Here is a 17,391-nt window from a genome sequence, read left to right on the forward strand (position 1 = left end):
GATTTTTTTGTGTGTATTTTTAAATAATCAACAGTTTTTAATATAATAATTAAAAAATAATTATTCAATTATTTATCAAAAAAGTTTTATAACTTATGCTTCATAGTGAATGAAATTTTATGAAAATATATTTAATGGTTTTAATTTCTGTAATGCACTAATTATTTATGATTTTTTACTTTTATATATTTAGATTCAATTAATTTTGAAATTAAATGTTAAATTTATTTTAAAAAGCATTTACTTATGTAAAAAATGACATTGCATGGAGTATTAATATTAAATCTGTTTTTATTTTCTTACAATTGATATTTATATCATACAATTCCAACTTATTTAATATGCAATAACTGTAATTGTCAAGAATTTGACATATGATATCTGTAAGCTTCATTATTACTATTTATAATGATATAATTACTGATTATATGATCAATTAAAAAGCTTTCAGCTTAAAAAATATAATCTTTACTTTTGCTGAAAATGCTTTCGCTGTTATATTATAAATTGATCACAATAATTTCAGTTGCATCAGATTTAGCAAAGGCCTCTTCTTGTAATTTCTTGTTTAGAAGTTAGTTGTTAGGCGTCGTTAGTTTTAGTGTTTGTTCATTCTTGTCTTTTATACATTTCAACCAGTCATCAACTGTTACGTTTAACAGCGCTTCATCAAGCTATTTCTTAACATATTTAATTTTGAAAGTTTTATTTTTATTTGCTTCACTTTTCACCTGTACTTAGATAAATTTTGTTGGGTTGTATTAGCAATGATATGGAGGGGTCTCACCACTTCATGTCCCATTATAAATACTATTTGATCATGCTCACATGATCTGTATTTTTCTTTGTGCTCTTTTACCATGGTCAATAGTTCTGGTCTGGTTTTGGTGGTATGAGGAATATTTTTGCACAGAAGCCATGCTATAATATCAACTTTTTTTTTGTCTTTGTAGAGGGAAATTTTTTTTTTTGCATCTGCTGAATGATAGCTTGCAGTGTTCACAATAATGACAGATTCTTTTTCCAATCCTCTTAATAAATCAAGAAATCACTTTTTAAAAACTTCACTATTCATCTCTTCAGGATAGTCAACTGTACTTTCAGATTGAAATCCGAGTTGTGCAGATGGTATAAAGTCTTGATCAGCAGATCCAGCATGACAAATGATTAATCTAAATCCTTTCCCCAATGGAACTTTTAAATCACCTTAGTGAAACTTTGCCAAATAAATTTAGATGAATGGTTAGCGTTTATTCACATTTCATCAAGAAACATCAATGGCCTAGCTCAAGAATTATTTCTAACATTGTGCATTTTTTACAAAAACTTCATACAAGAAAAAATAATGCAATTTCTTTGAAGTAAAAATTTGCAACCATCATTGCACTTTTTGTAAGAAAATTTCAACTTTTTCAAAATTACCATCAGTAATTTTACACATTCAGAAAAGTTAATCTTTTCTGCTAACCAAGTTCTTAATTCTACTGACTCTGTAATAAAACTCTTGTACAATTTGGCACATTGCACTTTTGTTGAAATCACCCAAGTCTGTGATAGGTTTTATTTGTGGATTTTTTTAGGCAATTTGAAAACTCCAATATAATTTAGAACATAAACAGCTACTGTCATATTAGCCTCTGCACAAATGTGCTGTGCTGTTCTGTAAGAAATGCTACACATCTCGACATTACTTTCTGCGTCTATAAAAACAATTCTTTTACCATTTAATTTGGCTTAGATAACACCATCCCTTTTAAGCAGCAGTATACATTGCAGACAACCATCTTTGATTATCTACTGCCAACAGGTTATTCATGATAGTAAAGCTTAAATAATAAACATTTTAGCACTATGAAGTAAGATTGCCTTTGAAGTGCAGCATTAGTAAAAAGTGGAGTTTGGTACTGAACCATCAACCTGTCAAATGCATTGTTGACAAGTTTGAGGTGCATGGAACAATTTGCGATATTCACAGAGGAAGATTAGAAAGAATGATTACAGCAACAAATCTTGCTTCATAGGCTCTCATGTTGAAAAAGTTTAAAACGTCACCATAGATATCTGCTACGTAATATGCACTGGAGATGGGCGTTAGAACTACAAGTGTATAACAAATTTTGAAAAAAATATTAAGTGGGAATGTTAAAATGCATGCCATTAGTGGAGATGATTCAGATCATAAAATGAAATTTTGTGAATAATATCAGCAAATGGCAACTAACGATGAACAGTTTGTGATGAACGTAGTGTGGTCTGGTGAGGTCCTGTTTAAACTAAATGGAACAATCAATCAATATAACTTTACTGGGTACCATGAAATCCATATGTCCATGTTGATAAGGTAGTCAATCTATCAGGGGTTATTGTCTGGTTTGGTCTAACAGTCTTCTTTGATGGTACTGAAACTGGAGAAGGATACTTTCAAATGTTATGTTCATTAATTCTACCAACAATAGGTATATGTGTGCTTTATGGAGACAATGAGGTCTTCTACCAACAAGTCGGGGCCCTACCCCACTACCACCTAGAAGTACTAGTTTTCATGAATAATAATCTTCAAGGATATTAGATTAGATGAAGAGGGCTCATTGAATTTCCACCCCATTTGTTAGATCCTATCCTCATGGACTTCTTTTTGTGGGACACTATAAAAGATTAAATGTATTGAAGTAAGCCATATATGCTCGAGAATCTTTGTCAGAAGATAACAGAGACATGTGCATCGGTCTCCATTGATAATTGACCACTGTCGCTGCTTCGACTACTTGGCATTCTGTTAGGTGTTTAACCGCCAATGGCAAACATTTCGAACATTTAATATAAAAATATGCTTACTTGAGGGTATGTAACACATGTTTGAACAATAATTAAATGTGGTTAAAAAATATGATATATACATATTTTTTTCTGAAAACAGTGTATACATTTTTCTGGTAGACTATGTGTTCTTGATTATTTTTTTATACTTATAATTAACTTGTAAAGACATATTTCAACTCATAACACATACATTCACAGATTTCAATTTGTGATGCATTTAAATTTTCAAATTAGTATTCATATTATGGTAATCAGTTTCATATCAAAATGGAGCATCTTTTAAGAATCATTTGCCACATAATATCTTAGAATTAGTTTCTGCTTATTTCTGTTTTTACAATTCAACCTAAACTAACTTATTATGAATTCTAATTTTATTTTGGAAAAGTTAAGATCCATTGAATTTAGCAGAAGTCTTAATTGAAAAATTAATTTTGGTTATTATTTCCTAATTTTCTTTCTTTTAGCTATTTCTTATTTTTAAATGATAAATTTATTATATTTATAAAAATCTTCTTTCTGAAGAAAATTTTGATAGCTTTGATATTGTTTTTAATGAAATTGAAGATGAACATTTTTTATAAAGGAATAAATACTATTCTGATGTGTTGATGTCTAATTTTATATTAGCATTTTTAAGAAGTTTTGATGTTTGGTAGGGCATATCACAATAAAGTTGTGGATTTTGCAATGAATGTTAATCTAGGATGTCTTGTCGTATCATATTCTGAATGTACATTTAATTTTTTTTCTTTGTAGATTGTGATTTGCTGTAAACTTGATTATTAAAGGTTTTAAATAAAGTATATATTTTTATTCTGGTTTATTTTATTTCTTGAATGTTATTTGTATTTTTTTAGGTCTAATATACCCATCAATAAATGCTATTACCTATCTGAGAGTCATCCCAAGGATAAAAAGTCAAGATTAACTAGTGCAACAAATTCAGGTGTCAAATCTCAACGTTTTAGATCTGCAAAGGTAGAATTGCTGAAGTACATTGCTATATATAGCCGCAAGTATGGAGAGTTTATGTTTTATCCACACAAGACAGCTTATAAACCACAAAAAAAACAAAATGAGGTAAGTTTCAGTATTATCATTTTATTAATTACAAGCTGAATCCAGCAATGTTCTGCTATTTTTAGATTTGTATCAGAGTGCACAATGTCATGAAAAGTGCTTAATTTTTTATAAAAAGTTCCTTAAAAAGTATTTAATTTTCTTTTGCAAAGAAAACTTTTTGAAGGGTGCCAACATGTATTACAATAAACTCAATATCTTTTTCCAGCACTCTCTCTTTCTTCAACAATGTGCATAAGGGACAATACAAATATGCAGCATGTCATACATGTTGCGACTCAAAAAATGTTCAAACTTTTGCAGAATTCAAAGATGGTGAAGTATTTGTTTTAGTTATACAGGGTGGTCTACCAACTTTGAAAACCAGGAATCATCAGGAAATTTGGAAAAATCAGAAATTTATTACAAATTGTTCATTTTTATTGAAAATTATAATTATCTGGTATTTTTTTATAAATAGAATGGCACATCATTGGCAACTAATAAAAATCAAACTTTTACTGATAGTCTGATACAGAATATGGAAGATTAACCACTATATCTAATTTATCGCATATGCATATTATCTTCTTTGAGTATACCAGTTAAAATTTTGGCTTCGATGATATTGTTATAGTACTATTTCAAAAATGGTCATTATTCCTGATGAGTATATCAACCTTCGGAAAACTGATGTTAGTTGGGAATCCACATGAATGAAATGACTTTAAAAATTCAATTGAATAATTTATTACTTCATCTTATTCTATTGAAATATTTAATATATTATTATAAAAAAACAAAACAGAAAACATCTGATTATATTATTTGATTACTTTTTAAGACTTTGGTTTTTCTTCTTCAAAATTTATGTAAAAGTATCTTTAAAAATTGCATATTTTTATCATCAGAAACAGGTAACTTACAAATAAGCTAATAAAAATATACATGTTTATTTAGATTTAAATAAAAGAATTAAAAAAGAATTATGAAAACTCATGTTGCAAATAAACTCAGGCATAATAGAAAACATGGAATTTAGAAAGAGAGAGAGAAATGTTATCAATTATTATTAAAGATTTTTTATTTCATTTCATTTTACTTTTAACAGTTCAAATATTATTTTCGTCATTTTCTTTTGAATTTTTTTTATTGGAATATGCTTTTTAAAGAATTTATTTTGATAAATGACTTAATTTTACCCTCCTATTTCAGATAAAGATCTATTTCTCCCCCTCCATTATTATCACATTTGATGAAAAATATGTAAATGCTACCAAATTTCCCTTTTTGATGTTTGGCTTCTTTTGATGGCTACCATTTTAATGATATTGTACTACATGATCAATAATTTACTATAAACTATATTATCTTAAATTTATACAATAATTAATTATCTATTGTTTAATAACAAATATAAGTGATCAAGTTCAAATAAATAGAATTTTAGATTTTGTTAGAAAGTAACTTTATAATATAAATTTGAATAGCTATTTAAAAAAATATGCAGAGCTTCAGAACAATATCTTTTATTGAATGCAAGATAATTTTTATTTATATAATAACATTTATTCGTACATGAAAAGTTTTTAAGAATCTGAAAATTAGATAATAGATAAAATTATTTTAGTTTAATTTTTTCTTGATTTTGGAAAATTCATTTTGCAAATAAGCATTTTTATGTTATGCAATTAAAAAAATTCAGTTCTTTCTTTTCTTTCTTTTTCTGCATCCTTTAGATGATTAATCCCTCAAATGAAGAAACCTCCAACAGAAATAATGCTAAAATGAAGTTAGAAGGTAAAATATTCAAAACTTTTAATTCTCTGAAAACAGATGAAAAATTTTATTTGTTGCATTTGTGTTTCTGAAAAGGCCAAGCCATATTTTTTTTCATGCATGTATGTTTTTAGAAACTGTATGTGAACTTAGAAGCTCTTCTGTTAAGAAACTTTAGAAACCTGTGCTTAGAAACTCTTAAAAGAAATATATGTTAAAAAAAAATCTGTAAACTACTTTGGAACCTGATTATACAAATGAAGTATACCAACTGTGCTATCTAAATTGTATTATCCATGTGTTCCAAATTTATGTGGATAAGAAATTATTTTTCAAGTTCAGATGTAACAATTGGAAATTTTAATTATTATGGGTCCTTGATATTATTTTTATTTTAAGGACGTTTTAGATCTTATCCTTTTAATTCCTGCATTAAAAAAATTTAAAATAAAATAAAATTATTTGCTTCATAAAGAATCAGAAAATACAACAAGATTATGTCTAGCTCTTGCTCAATGTTGTAAATGCTGCATGCAAAATTCTTTATTAAATTTGGGAAAATGTAAGGACACATGCACACACACACACACACACAAAGTAGGTGAATTATTAACTATAAATAATAAACAAAACCAAGTACCGATAACCTTTTTACAAAATAACATTATTGCTTTATTACAGTTCAGATAGGTTCGTGGATTGAAGGAGTTTTAATTAAGACAGTGCAAGCAGAAATTTATTTACATTTGTTATTTGCAAATGATTTTTAAAAAAATCTTCAAGAAACTTTTGCAACTTTTAACTAGTTTGTTGATATAATACGGGAAAAGTCAACGTTGTGCCTAAAAACAAACAGCCTAGATTCTAAATCAAGGTTAGCAGCTTTATTTTAAATGAAACACTGATGCTCTTGTATCGTACTTGCTCAATAAAAGCAACTGCCTGATCATCAATTCCAGTTAGGCTTTTATACATTCTTGGAAGGCACACTGGTTCTTTTTTTGGGGGGGGGGGAAGAGTTGAAATTTTGCAATGCCAACAACTGTAAGTACACCCAATTTAATGCAGAATTCACAATAGAACGAATTTGAGATTTTTAAATGCAAAGATTAGATAATTAATCCATCATCATCATCAAGAATGTGATAAAAAGAATTTTCTTGCGTCTCATCTCCTATACAAGGATTCTTAATAGAAGTTTATTTCAAAAATTTTTGACATTTTGTTTTTTTTAAATTAGCACCATTATGACCATAATTTTCTTGAGAAGAAACTTTAAATATAGATGAAAATTACATCAGATGATTATAGATTTGCACTTCTTTGCTAACTCCTAGTAACTTTTTTTTGGGAATAAAATAGTTTTTTTTTCACTGCATTGATGTTCGTAGATTCATTATCCATCTTTGGATTAATCTAACTTATGGATTTTAAAATGAATAAAAATATTGATTATCACTTTCTATTTAATATACAAATTCTAAAAGCCTAAGATTGCAGTGAATTATTTTTATATAACAAAAGAATATTAAAATTAAAAATGTCACTTATTGACAATTGCTGATAAATTAGTTTTAGAATAATGAAGAGGAGTAACAGATTCTATGATATTCTGATAGAAAAGAGAAGCGTAGTATTGTTATTCTTCCAAATCGTACACAATCTAAGAAAAGAATAATTTGCATGAAATTTTCATTTTATGTAAGAGTGTGCAAAACAAGTGCTACAAAATAATTTTTTGTCATACGTCTATTAAATTAAGACCCCCCCCCCTCGGATCAGTGCAATGAAAAGCCAACTCAAAAGATGTATATATTCAGATATAGAGACCATGGCACCATTTTTAATTCATTGCAGCACAAAGGCAAGTAAAATGTAAAGAGTCAGTTGTATATACAAGGCAATTTACAAAGAAGGGAAGTCTAATTTCTAAGACATTCACTACAAGTGATATCATATGCTCAAAATAGTTGCATGAAACCATCAGGCTGCTTTTACTGCCGAAAAGTTTGGCACAAGTGCTGATTCATGCAGTTTGAAAGCTTACCAAAGTACATGTATATTTGGAAGAAAAGTTGGTGATAAATGGCCAGAGAAAATAATAGCAACAGATCATCAGTATATTGCTATTTTGTTGAAAAGAGATTGAAACCAAACAGCTGATAACATTGCTCAGGATATGTGACATGTCTCTTGCTATTCAGGAGTTTTCGGAAAGTGAAGATATCCATCGAGTAGTTTGGCCAGCAATCACCTGATTTAAATCAGACTGAACATGCTTAAGATGCTTTGGTGATATATCTAGTGGTATGATTGTATCCTCTAAGTAACCAACAGTCAAGTGTCACAAATGCTGATTGAGAAATGGATGTTCCTGTCTCAAGAATTGCTGAATAATATTATCTTGAGTATGAGTAAATGGTGTACCTAATCCATACGTCCTTTTTTATTTCCTGCTAAACTTTTTTAATTCATTAAGTATTAAGATTGTACTGTAGTATAAATTTCTTGTCTTGGAATTTTCTTTTTATAGAATTACAGCAAAATCAGAAGAGTTTCTTAAATTTTGCATACTAATGGTAAAAGAACATATTTTAAGATCTGTTTCTTTTAGTTGATGTTGTTTTTTAATTTTATATTGCTGAAGATCGTTTAATGATTAGAGTTTTTGTTTTTATTTATTTAGGAGTTGTGAATAAAGATTCAGAAATTGATCTTATTAATGCTCCAACAGTAATGGAATATTCAGAAGTAATGCATAGTATTTTATTTCTTTAAAATGCAATTTGCTTTAAAATAATTATCTAAAATTAAACAAATGTATAATATTTAAATTTCATTTTTTGTATGATTTACACATTTCAGTAAAATGCAGTGTAACCAATATTTCCTTTAAAGTATCTATATTAATTAGAGTTGTATTAAGATAATGTAGGTGAAATCTCTTCAAATTTTGTTTTTACTATGACCATTAGCAGTTCTATTGCTTAAATCCTTTTTTGAAAATGAAAAGAAAGGAAAAATTAATCAATTTATTCTTTGAATTAACTCATCATAATAATATCAAATATCTCCACCAATTTTATACATTCCATGAATCTTCTCCTTATGTTTTTATTATGGTATTGCGTACATTTTTCTTATCAGATTTTTTTGCTGATCTTTGTGTTTTGAGTTAATTTTTGTAACCTTTTCATTTCATTGCTCATGTCACTGAAACCTGCCTTAATTAATCCAACATGGGCACTTTACTATAAGTACATATTACTTTCTTGGCTATACAAGATACCATTTTTTAAAAACACTTTACTGATCACCCTGTATATTATATATGGTGAGGGAGAGAGGAAGTATACCAATCTAATCAATCTGTTTAATTTATCAATAAGTATATCAATCTGTTTATCTAATCAAGAATTCTTGATTTTTAAATCTATAGAAATTCAGCCAGCTATATTTTTTAAAGTTAGTATTTAACTTTAAAAAAAGCAAGGAAATTTTCAATTGAACTAATATATGTTAGAATTAAAGCCTTTATCTTTATCTTTACTTTTTTTTTTTTGTCTTTCTTATATGGAACAAATTTGATGAATGTACCACTAATATTTTTAATGTAATTGCATATTTATGTTTATTTTACACTTTTGCAGGACAGTTTAACTTTTCAAAACAGTGTAACAAGTGATATAACAAGTCCTCATGGTAATTTCTTCGATTTTTATTTCAGTATATTGATACTTTAACTTTTTTGCAATGTGCTTTTTATTTGTTTTTCTTTTTTTATTCCGGAACTATCTTCTTATAGTGCATGCTAATTTCTTGGTTTGTGTTCAAATGTGTAGGTAATTAATAATGTTTAATCTTTTTTCTATTAATTTTATTGTAAATATCAAAAATCTTCCTATAAAAAAGATTGTTTTAGAATAGATTTGTTTATATATATATATTGGTTACCCTTAAATTTAAATTTACTGTTTAATGGGCATTCTAATCTCTAAAATATATCAGAATTTCTTTGTTGGATTGAGCTTTTAACAAATCAATGAGATAGTAGATATGTTTTTGATAGTAGTAAATTCTTGTTGTATGCTTATGGATGCAACATAAGATGATAGGATACATTTTTAAAGGTGAGGTATTGAAAATCATTTACTATTATTATTATATCTATTTTAAAAATGTACCATCTTTTCTTCTTCAATAGGTAATTAAGTATTATGCATAAAAGTGTCATATTATATATGGTTGAGCAATGTTTATTTTGTCTTTGAGATAATAAAGAATAATTATATATATATATATATAATATACAGTACACTCCCGATTATCCACGAAATTGGGTGGCGCAACCGCCGCAGATAACAAAAATCACGGATAATCCGAAAAAAGCTAAAAATGGTTATAGCAAAAGAGAAAACAGTCATTCCAACTTTGAAAAATCGTTTTATGTACAATAAAACGTAAAATAAACAGCAGGAAATGTTTAACTAATGCTTAATATTTTAGTATATCACTCAAAACTAACCTAAAATGCATTTTGTTAATGAAAACAGAAAAGTGCTTTGTACTCACGAGAGGCGTCAATGATACACAGAAAAATTAATACATATGTACTGTTTTAATACTGTAATGTATTATGTAATTACAAAAGCATAACTGTAAAACTACACCTTTTTGAAGAAATCAGTCATTTGTGTTTGCTTCTTGCTTTGGAAGCATTTTCTCTTTGCTTGGAAGCAAAAAAAAAAAAAAAAAAAAAAAAAGAAAACTTAGTGTGGCAGGCACGGATAATCCATTCCCCCGGATAATCGGGAGTCTACTGCATATATATATATATATATATATATAATCCCTATAATTTATTCACTAACTTTTTTGTCAGTGTTTACAAAAATACATATTCTGCATTTTTATTAAAAAAATTGATGAAGTTTTTGAAATAAAGATGAATTTTGAATATACAGATGGTACTGTTTCTTTCGTGTTATATAATTTGAAAATATCTTATATTGAAGTAGTGAGAAATTTATTACTAAAAATTAAAATAATGATAGTAAATAATAATCTCATCTGAAGCCTTTCATAACTATAAAATTTCCCAAAATATGTGCATATCAGTTTGATGCATTTAAAATTATTTTGCAATATTTTAATGAATTTTTAATACATGATTTATATATTTCACTTTTCCTTTGTGTGTATACAATATTTATGTTTTAATTTTATTTGAAAACCCACTTCCTGAATATTTTGTGAGGCATATAGAAAGTAAATCTTTTTTTTTTCTCTCTCTCTCTCTCTTTTTTTTTTTTTTTCATGTTATTGGTTAACATAAAGTTTGAAAAATGTTTACCATGGCTCAAATTTCTTAAATATTGATATTAGATATTTATTAAATTATGAAGTTGTATAAAACTGCTGCAAAATGTTTTGAAATTAATTCAGAATTGTGGACAAATGATTTTTTTTTAAATCACAAAATCTAACTTTTTATGTGGTCATATAAAAATTTCTAGTGCTTAAAATATTTTCGATGCACTAATTAAATTATCTACAAAATTTCAGCATTATGTGTGAAAACATTCCCATGGATATGTTTATTAAAGATACTAAGAAATAAGTAAAATTTTAAACATACATATGATACAGCTGAAGATGCATATAATATTTATATATCATGTTCATTTGTATTTAGTAATGCACTCCATAATAAAGGATCTGAAAAAATATATAAAATTGGTTAAAACATAAAATATGAGAATTAAATATCCAAGTATGCACAGAAACAATGTAAAAATATGTGGAAATCCAAATACCCACCTCTTCTTGAGATGCCATATAAATGCTGCTGTATACATTTACTACTTTTCTTTAAGACTACACAACTAATAACATTCAATGATGTGGAATTTTAAAAAAAAAAGTTAATGTTTTACAGTTTGTGTAATTGTAATGCTAATGAAATTACAATTTAATTTCAGTGTAAGTATTTAAATTCTTGTTTTACTTCTTAAAAAAATGTATTTCCTATTTAATAAAATAAGAACTTTCCAAAGTTGTAGGATCGTGTATGGCCTTTCTCCAACTGATGTTAATATTTATGTTTTGGTTTGCTTTTGTAATCTACATAATAAGAAACATGAATGTTTGAAGACTGACATTTTTAAGCCATCCTCATAGACATTAACAACATTAATTAATGATTATGTTTATCTTTATTCTTTGCAAGGAAAGAACCTGCAGATTGTCATCAAAATTTCTCTTAATTGAATTCAAAATTTAAAAAAAATGATAATTCTTTTTTCTTAAAAAATTTAATTTAGCCTGATAGATGCTGTTTTATACAAGGCACATACAGCAATAATCAGAATGAACACTTTTGATTCAATAAAAAATTATTTATCAAAATCAACATTCATTATGAAAAACTATTCAGTGTGTGCTGTGATGTGGAATCTCCCGAAATCAAATTCCAAATCAAAACAGATAAGCAGATTTTGAATGCAATTATTTCTTGCTTATTCGTACTATTGCTAAGATAACTGTTGTACACTATTTTGTAGCAGGGAAACATAATTAGCAATTTTGAGACTGATTGAATGCTTAAGTTAATTCCAATTTAATTATCTATTCAAGTGGGTTTTTTTTTATATAAATTTATATTTATGATACGGTTTAAATAGAATAACATCCATGTTTTATAAAATAAAGTTTATATCTTTCAAGACATTTGATATGCAACAAAAGTAACTGTTTGTGAGGATGAATGGAAAATGATTTAATACTCTATTACTCTTCAAAATTTTATTTATACTAAGTTTTAATAGTTATGTGCAATGATTAGAAGCATTTTTTCTTTATGAAATTAGTGCTTCTCTTTGTAATAGGTGTACTGAAATGCTATTCTTGGATATGAATTCTTTTCTTCAGAGATGTTGATAAGTCATATAAATCACTGAATACTCTGCCATTTTACAACTGTACCATTCTTAAAAGCTGTGAATAAATATTATCTTATTAATATATGGATAACATTTTTTTCACAGTAAGGTTCTTTTTTAATGCTGAAACCACATAAAAATTTACATTTTGTATTTCTTAAAAAAATTATCCTGATGTCTTAAAATTCTATTCACTTATAATCTTAAATATATATCTAGAATCAGTATTTAAGGAATTAAAGCCACAGTCAATGTTTTTTGGACAACTTATATATTTCAGAATTTTTTTCTAGAGAGTTTTAAAGAATTACATCTAAATTCGTTTCATCCTGAAGGAATTGAAAAATTTGTAGGTATGAGTTTCTTTTTAGTAATGAATTACGCTTTTCGCACTTAGATATTTTTTTAGTTGCTATTTTTTAAAGGTAAGATAAAAATGAAGTAAGAGCTACAAATTGGTATTTAAATTTGTTTTATTATTTTACAAGCACATTAATTCAACTTTACCAAAATAAATACCAAAATGCATTATGGAAAGCATTTAAGAAGTGCTTATATTTGAAATAATTTATATACACCTTAGTTTTTTGGGGAAAAATGATTCTTAAATAGTTCTGAATTTCCTTTAAGAGTAAAGAAAAATTACTTTTTTATTTCTCTAAATGTTGGATATGATTATTCAAACACATAGTCACAAAACTTTGTTTAGTGGATGTATCAAGAAAGAAAACTGGGAGAAAAAAGAGAATTCAAAGAAGGAATACATGATGGGATAAATCAATAGGTATCAATACATGGTTAAGATAATGCTTAATGTCTTTTTCCCTGCTTCTTCTTTTTACAGCTGTAAGCAACTATGTATATTCATAAATTGGAATAGTTTCACAAAAGGGTAATATAAAATACAGACTGTGCCAAATTTTTTGCAACTTGAAAAACATTCAAACTTCATTAATTTTTGATGTTTTGAATGGTGAAGAATTTTAGTTTTGCCTGGTAAATGTATGTTTAATCTTTTGAATTGACAAAGATTATGCAGATTGACACTTGGTATAAAATGACATCAATTATTGTATCATAGTGAAACCTTTTTAATGCATTACACTGTTGATTGTTGTTCTTTCTAATATGTCATTTTGGATTGATCCCTTGAGCTACTTATAAAAGGTATTACTTTACTATATTAAATTGTAATTCAATGCAATTTATAATAATGTTAGTCGATTCCATAAAATTTAATGTGATGGAATTTTCACTTGAAGCCATAAAATTTCAATGACTGCAGTTTCTTTACTTTTCTTTCTTTTTTTTAATGTTTCCATCTTTTTGAAAATTTTTATTCATTAGATTAGTCTTGTAAAAATTTTTAGTTTATATAAATTCTACTTGATCTAGTAATTAAAATTTGCAAAAAATAAATTCAGGATTGCCATGCCCCCAGGGAAACAGGGAGAACTGGAAAAAAATCAAAAAAAAAAAAAAAACCCAGCAGATTTAAAAATCATCAATAAAAAAAAAACCAGGAAAATGCAGGAGAATTGCTATAATAATGTTTCTTAGTTATTTTTTTTCCCATCTAAAAAATGCCGATCTCTAAAGAATGCATTCATTGTAGATTGTAGTCATAGCTTCTAAAAATGATGCAATACCATTCACAATTCTGTAATGCGAAAACTTGCCCCCTTTCGCGCTTTCCTATTTTTCTGTATAGACCATTTCAGTTTTGATTTGCAAGGCAATTGTTCTTTTTCCATCAGATTCCTGAATTGCAGCTAATGAGCATGCACAAGATTTCTGTAACTGTTGAAAGAATAGAATAGATTTATCTGACAGGATTAGCAACGTTCAGTATGCAGAAGTAGCGCAACAGGGTTTAGTGAACCATACCTGAGTTTATTGAATGGTTTGTTTATTATTTGAGAAACTATGAGCTTATTCAAAGTAGACTGGAGAATTTTTGAAAAACAATGAGCAGTTCAAAATTCGTATTTAATACTGATTGGATGGATAAAAATGTGAATCCTGACTTTGCTGAATGGGTTTGAGAAGTTCCTCTAAATCAATTTGTTGCATACTGCTCGCTTTGTAAGAATATAATAAGCCTAATATGGGTAAAAGGCATTTACTAGTCATTCTAAAAGAGGAAAACTTACAAGGCTATATGCCAATTCAAAAGATTTATCTGATACTGGACTTTGTGTCTAAAAGGAATGACACGTCAAATCCGAAAACATCAGATTTAATGTCCGAAAATAAACTGATTTCGAACTTTTTGGTTCAAAAACAATAATTTTAAGCTGAATTTTTATGAGCATTAAAGGTTATTGCAAATCGCATTAGTCCTTTAATTCATTTAATGAGATCTGAAATATTTTCACGTTATGTTCACTGTAAGTGAAATAGCTAAAAACTGTACATTGGACCATGCTGAAATGTCATACCTTATTTGTATGGAATAGGACCATTAGCTCCTTGAAACTGATGGCTGAAAAATCTGCCAAAGTTTCAGAAATTGATGCTCAATTACTTGAATTAAAAATGAATAAATTTTAAAAAAAGTGTTATCTTGCTTTGTAATGTTTTTTTTAAGTGATCATTAAATGATTTTTATGATAATACAAAAATGATTTGAGTTTTGCTTCATCTGAGTCCTTAATTTTGTGTGACTTGCAGTTAGAGAGCATGAAAGATAATATATCCCCCCTTTAATGTATAAACTTTATCTTGCTAAATTCTAGATAGTAAACAAAGATAATTTTTTTTTCTTCTGTTTGTAAATATAAACTTTCTTTTAATATTGGTATTTCGAATCATGTTAAATTATTGCTTCTTTTCCTTGCTTTTTCCATTCTTTAATACCACACTCCATTATAACAAGCACGTAAATGTTATTTCCTCATATCTTGAATATACATACAGGGAAAGTAAAGGGAATTTTTTTTTCAAGATTTTTTTGTACCCTGAAAAAGGTTTTATAGTACTTTTATTCTTCAATTGTTTCTAAACTTATTTTGCTCTTTTTCCACAAAATATTCACATTTTTTTTTTTGTTTTCCATTGAAATTACTCACCCTTTACACTATCTTATATAATAAACAGGGTGATTCAAAATTCCATGTACAGAAGAATGTTAGAAAGCTGGAAAACAAAAGAGAATTACATAGGAATGTATGACAGGAAACACAAACCTGATGCTGTAGGAATGCTTGTCCAGAAATGCAAACCTGACGCTGGAGGACGCTGATGGAAAGTAGAAATGAAAAACCAATAATGGCTGGGGAACCTTTTTCTTTAGCAATATCTTACTCAAGCTCTGTTTATAACAGCTGCTTTTTTTAATATGCATAGTTATGCTTGCTTCACAATAGCGGCACATCAATTGTCGAACCCTTTCAAAAATTCCCTGCATTTCACTTATGTTTGCTGTTTTGGTGCAGATTTGTGCAACAAAGTCAGTTGTAGAATCAATGGGTGTCTCGTATACCATGGATTTGAGGGTCTTTATAGGAAAAAAATATTCAGGCTTAATAAATCAGGTGATTGTGGTGGCCATGCGCTGGGCTCACCATGCCCAGTCCATCAAGGTGCAAACATACTGTTCGAGTAATCAGGTACACCACACAATAATGATCTGGATCCACATTGCATGTTGAACTGACACTGGAACATTGTTTAGTAATTCCACCAGTATCTTCAGAAAAATGCAAAAATCTAATGGGATTGGTAAGAGGTAGTCTAATTAAGCAATTGACTTTAATATCCACCTTTGCATTCATTGAGAACTATTGTTAGGCAGCATGTAGTTGCATACGTGGTTATTCTGGTTCCACATATGAATATTGTATTGGTTAAAGATCCCTTCATGAGAGAAACAAGCTTCTATGAATAGAATGAAAGTTGGAAATACCAAGTTCCATTGCATTTCTTCAAGTACCAGCATGCCAATTCTATACTTGGAGGATAATCCTCGGGCTGCAAGACCGGACTCATTGCAAATGATGATGATGTAACTGCTCCTTGAGTAATCTGTGCTACATACTGGATTAAGATGTTGCAATATCATAGGCAATGGTTCACATGCTTGTACCAGTAATTTCTTCCACTTGATGCAATATTTTCTATTCGAAAAAAAAGGTGTGTTTGTTGTTCATGCACAACCTGCATCATGTCTTCTACTGCAAAATATCCCATATTTTCAGATTGCTATGCAATTTTCCAAATATTTGGTGATTTGCTACATGTTTGTTGAGATACCAGTCAGCCTGCAGGCCTTCTGTTGTCATCAACTTCACCATACACTTGGTGCATGTCTTCCATTTCAACATTCGTATATGCATCCATGCTCTCCATATGCTGTTGGAACTTTAAATGATTAGCAATGAAATTTCTGATGAACAGTGCCCTCCAGTGTCAAGTTTGTACTTCCAATCATACATTCCTATGTGAATTACTTCATATATATATATATATATATATATACACACACACACATACAGTGTTTGTAACAGATATTGACTCTATTCAATTCAGATAATGACTCTTCATAACTCAGAATTTTCAATTCTTGTATTAATTATTATTTCAAGATAACATTGCTATTCTAAATTAATGATGATGCTGAATTCAGCATTTAAAGAAAGTTATAACCATTTTTAACTTCTATATCTTATCGGAATATTTCGAGAAAAATATAGAAGTATTTTTTTGTCAAAGATTAAAATTTAAAAAAATTAAAATTAAGAAGAATTAAAGAAATTTTGATATAACTTACTTAAAAAATCCCATACTG

The 17,391-nt window shown here is 27.9% G+C and overlaps 1 protein-coding gene across 4 annotated transcripts in view; it reads left to right on the top strand.

Annotated features, from left to right (window-relative positions):
• Window positions 1-17,391, top strand: part of LOC129980738 (MYND-type zinc finger-containing chromatin reader Zmynd8-like) — a 78,640-nt gene that overhangs the window by 25,826 nt on the left and 35,423 nt on the right. For 2 of the 4 annotated variants that reach the window (XM_056091122.1, XM_056091134.1), the window contains exons 11-15: window positions 3,681-3,903; window positions 5,622-5,682; window positions 8,348-8,412; window positions 9,312-9,363; window positions 12,896-12,955. In XM_056091122.1, the coding sequence (XP_055947097.1) occupies window positions 3,681-3,903; window positions 5,622-5,682; window positions 8,348-8,412; window positions 9,312-9,363; window positions 12,896-12,955 (461 nt within the window). The remainder of the gene's footprint in view (window positions 1-3,680; window positions 3,904-5,621; window positions 5,683-8,347; window positions 8,413-9,311; window positions 9,364-12,895; window positions 12,956-17,391) is intronic. The other 2 variants (XM_056091128.1, XM_056091142.1) reach the window with 1 other exon arrangement.

The sequence above is a fragment of the Argiope bruennichi genome, chromosome 1, assembly GCF_947563725.1.
Source record: "Argiope bruennichi chromosome 1, qqArgBrue1.1, whole genome shotgun sequence".
In the NCBI taxonomy this organism is placed as follows: Eukaryota; Metazoa; Arthropoda; class Arachnida; order Araneae; family Araneidae; genus Argiope; species Argiope bruennichi.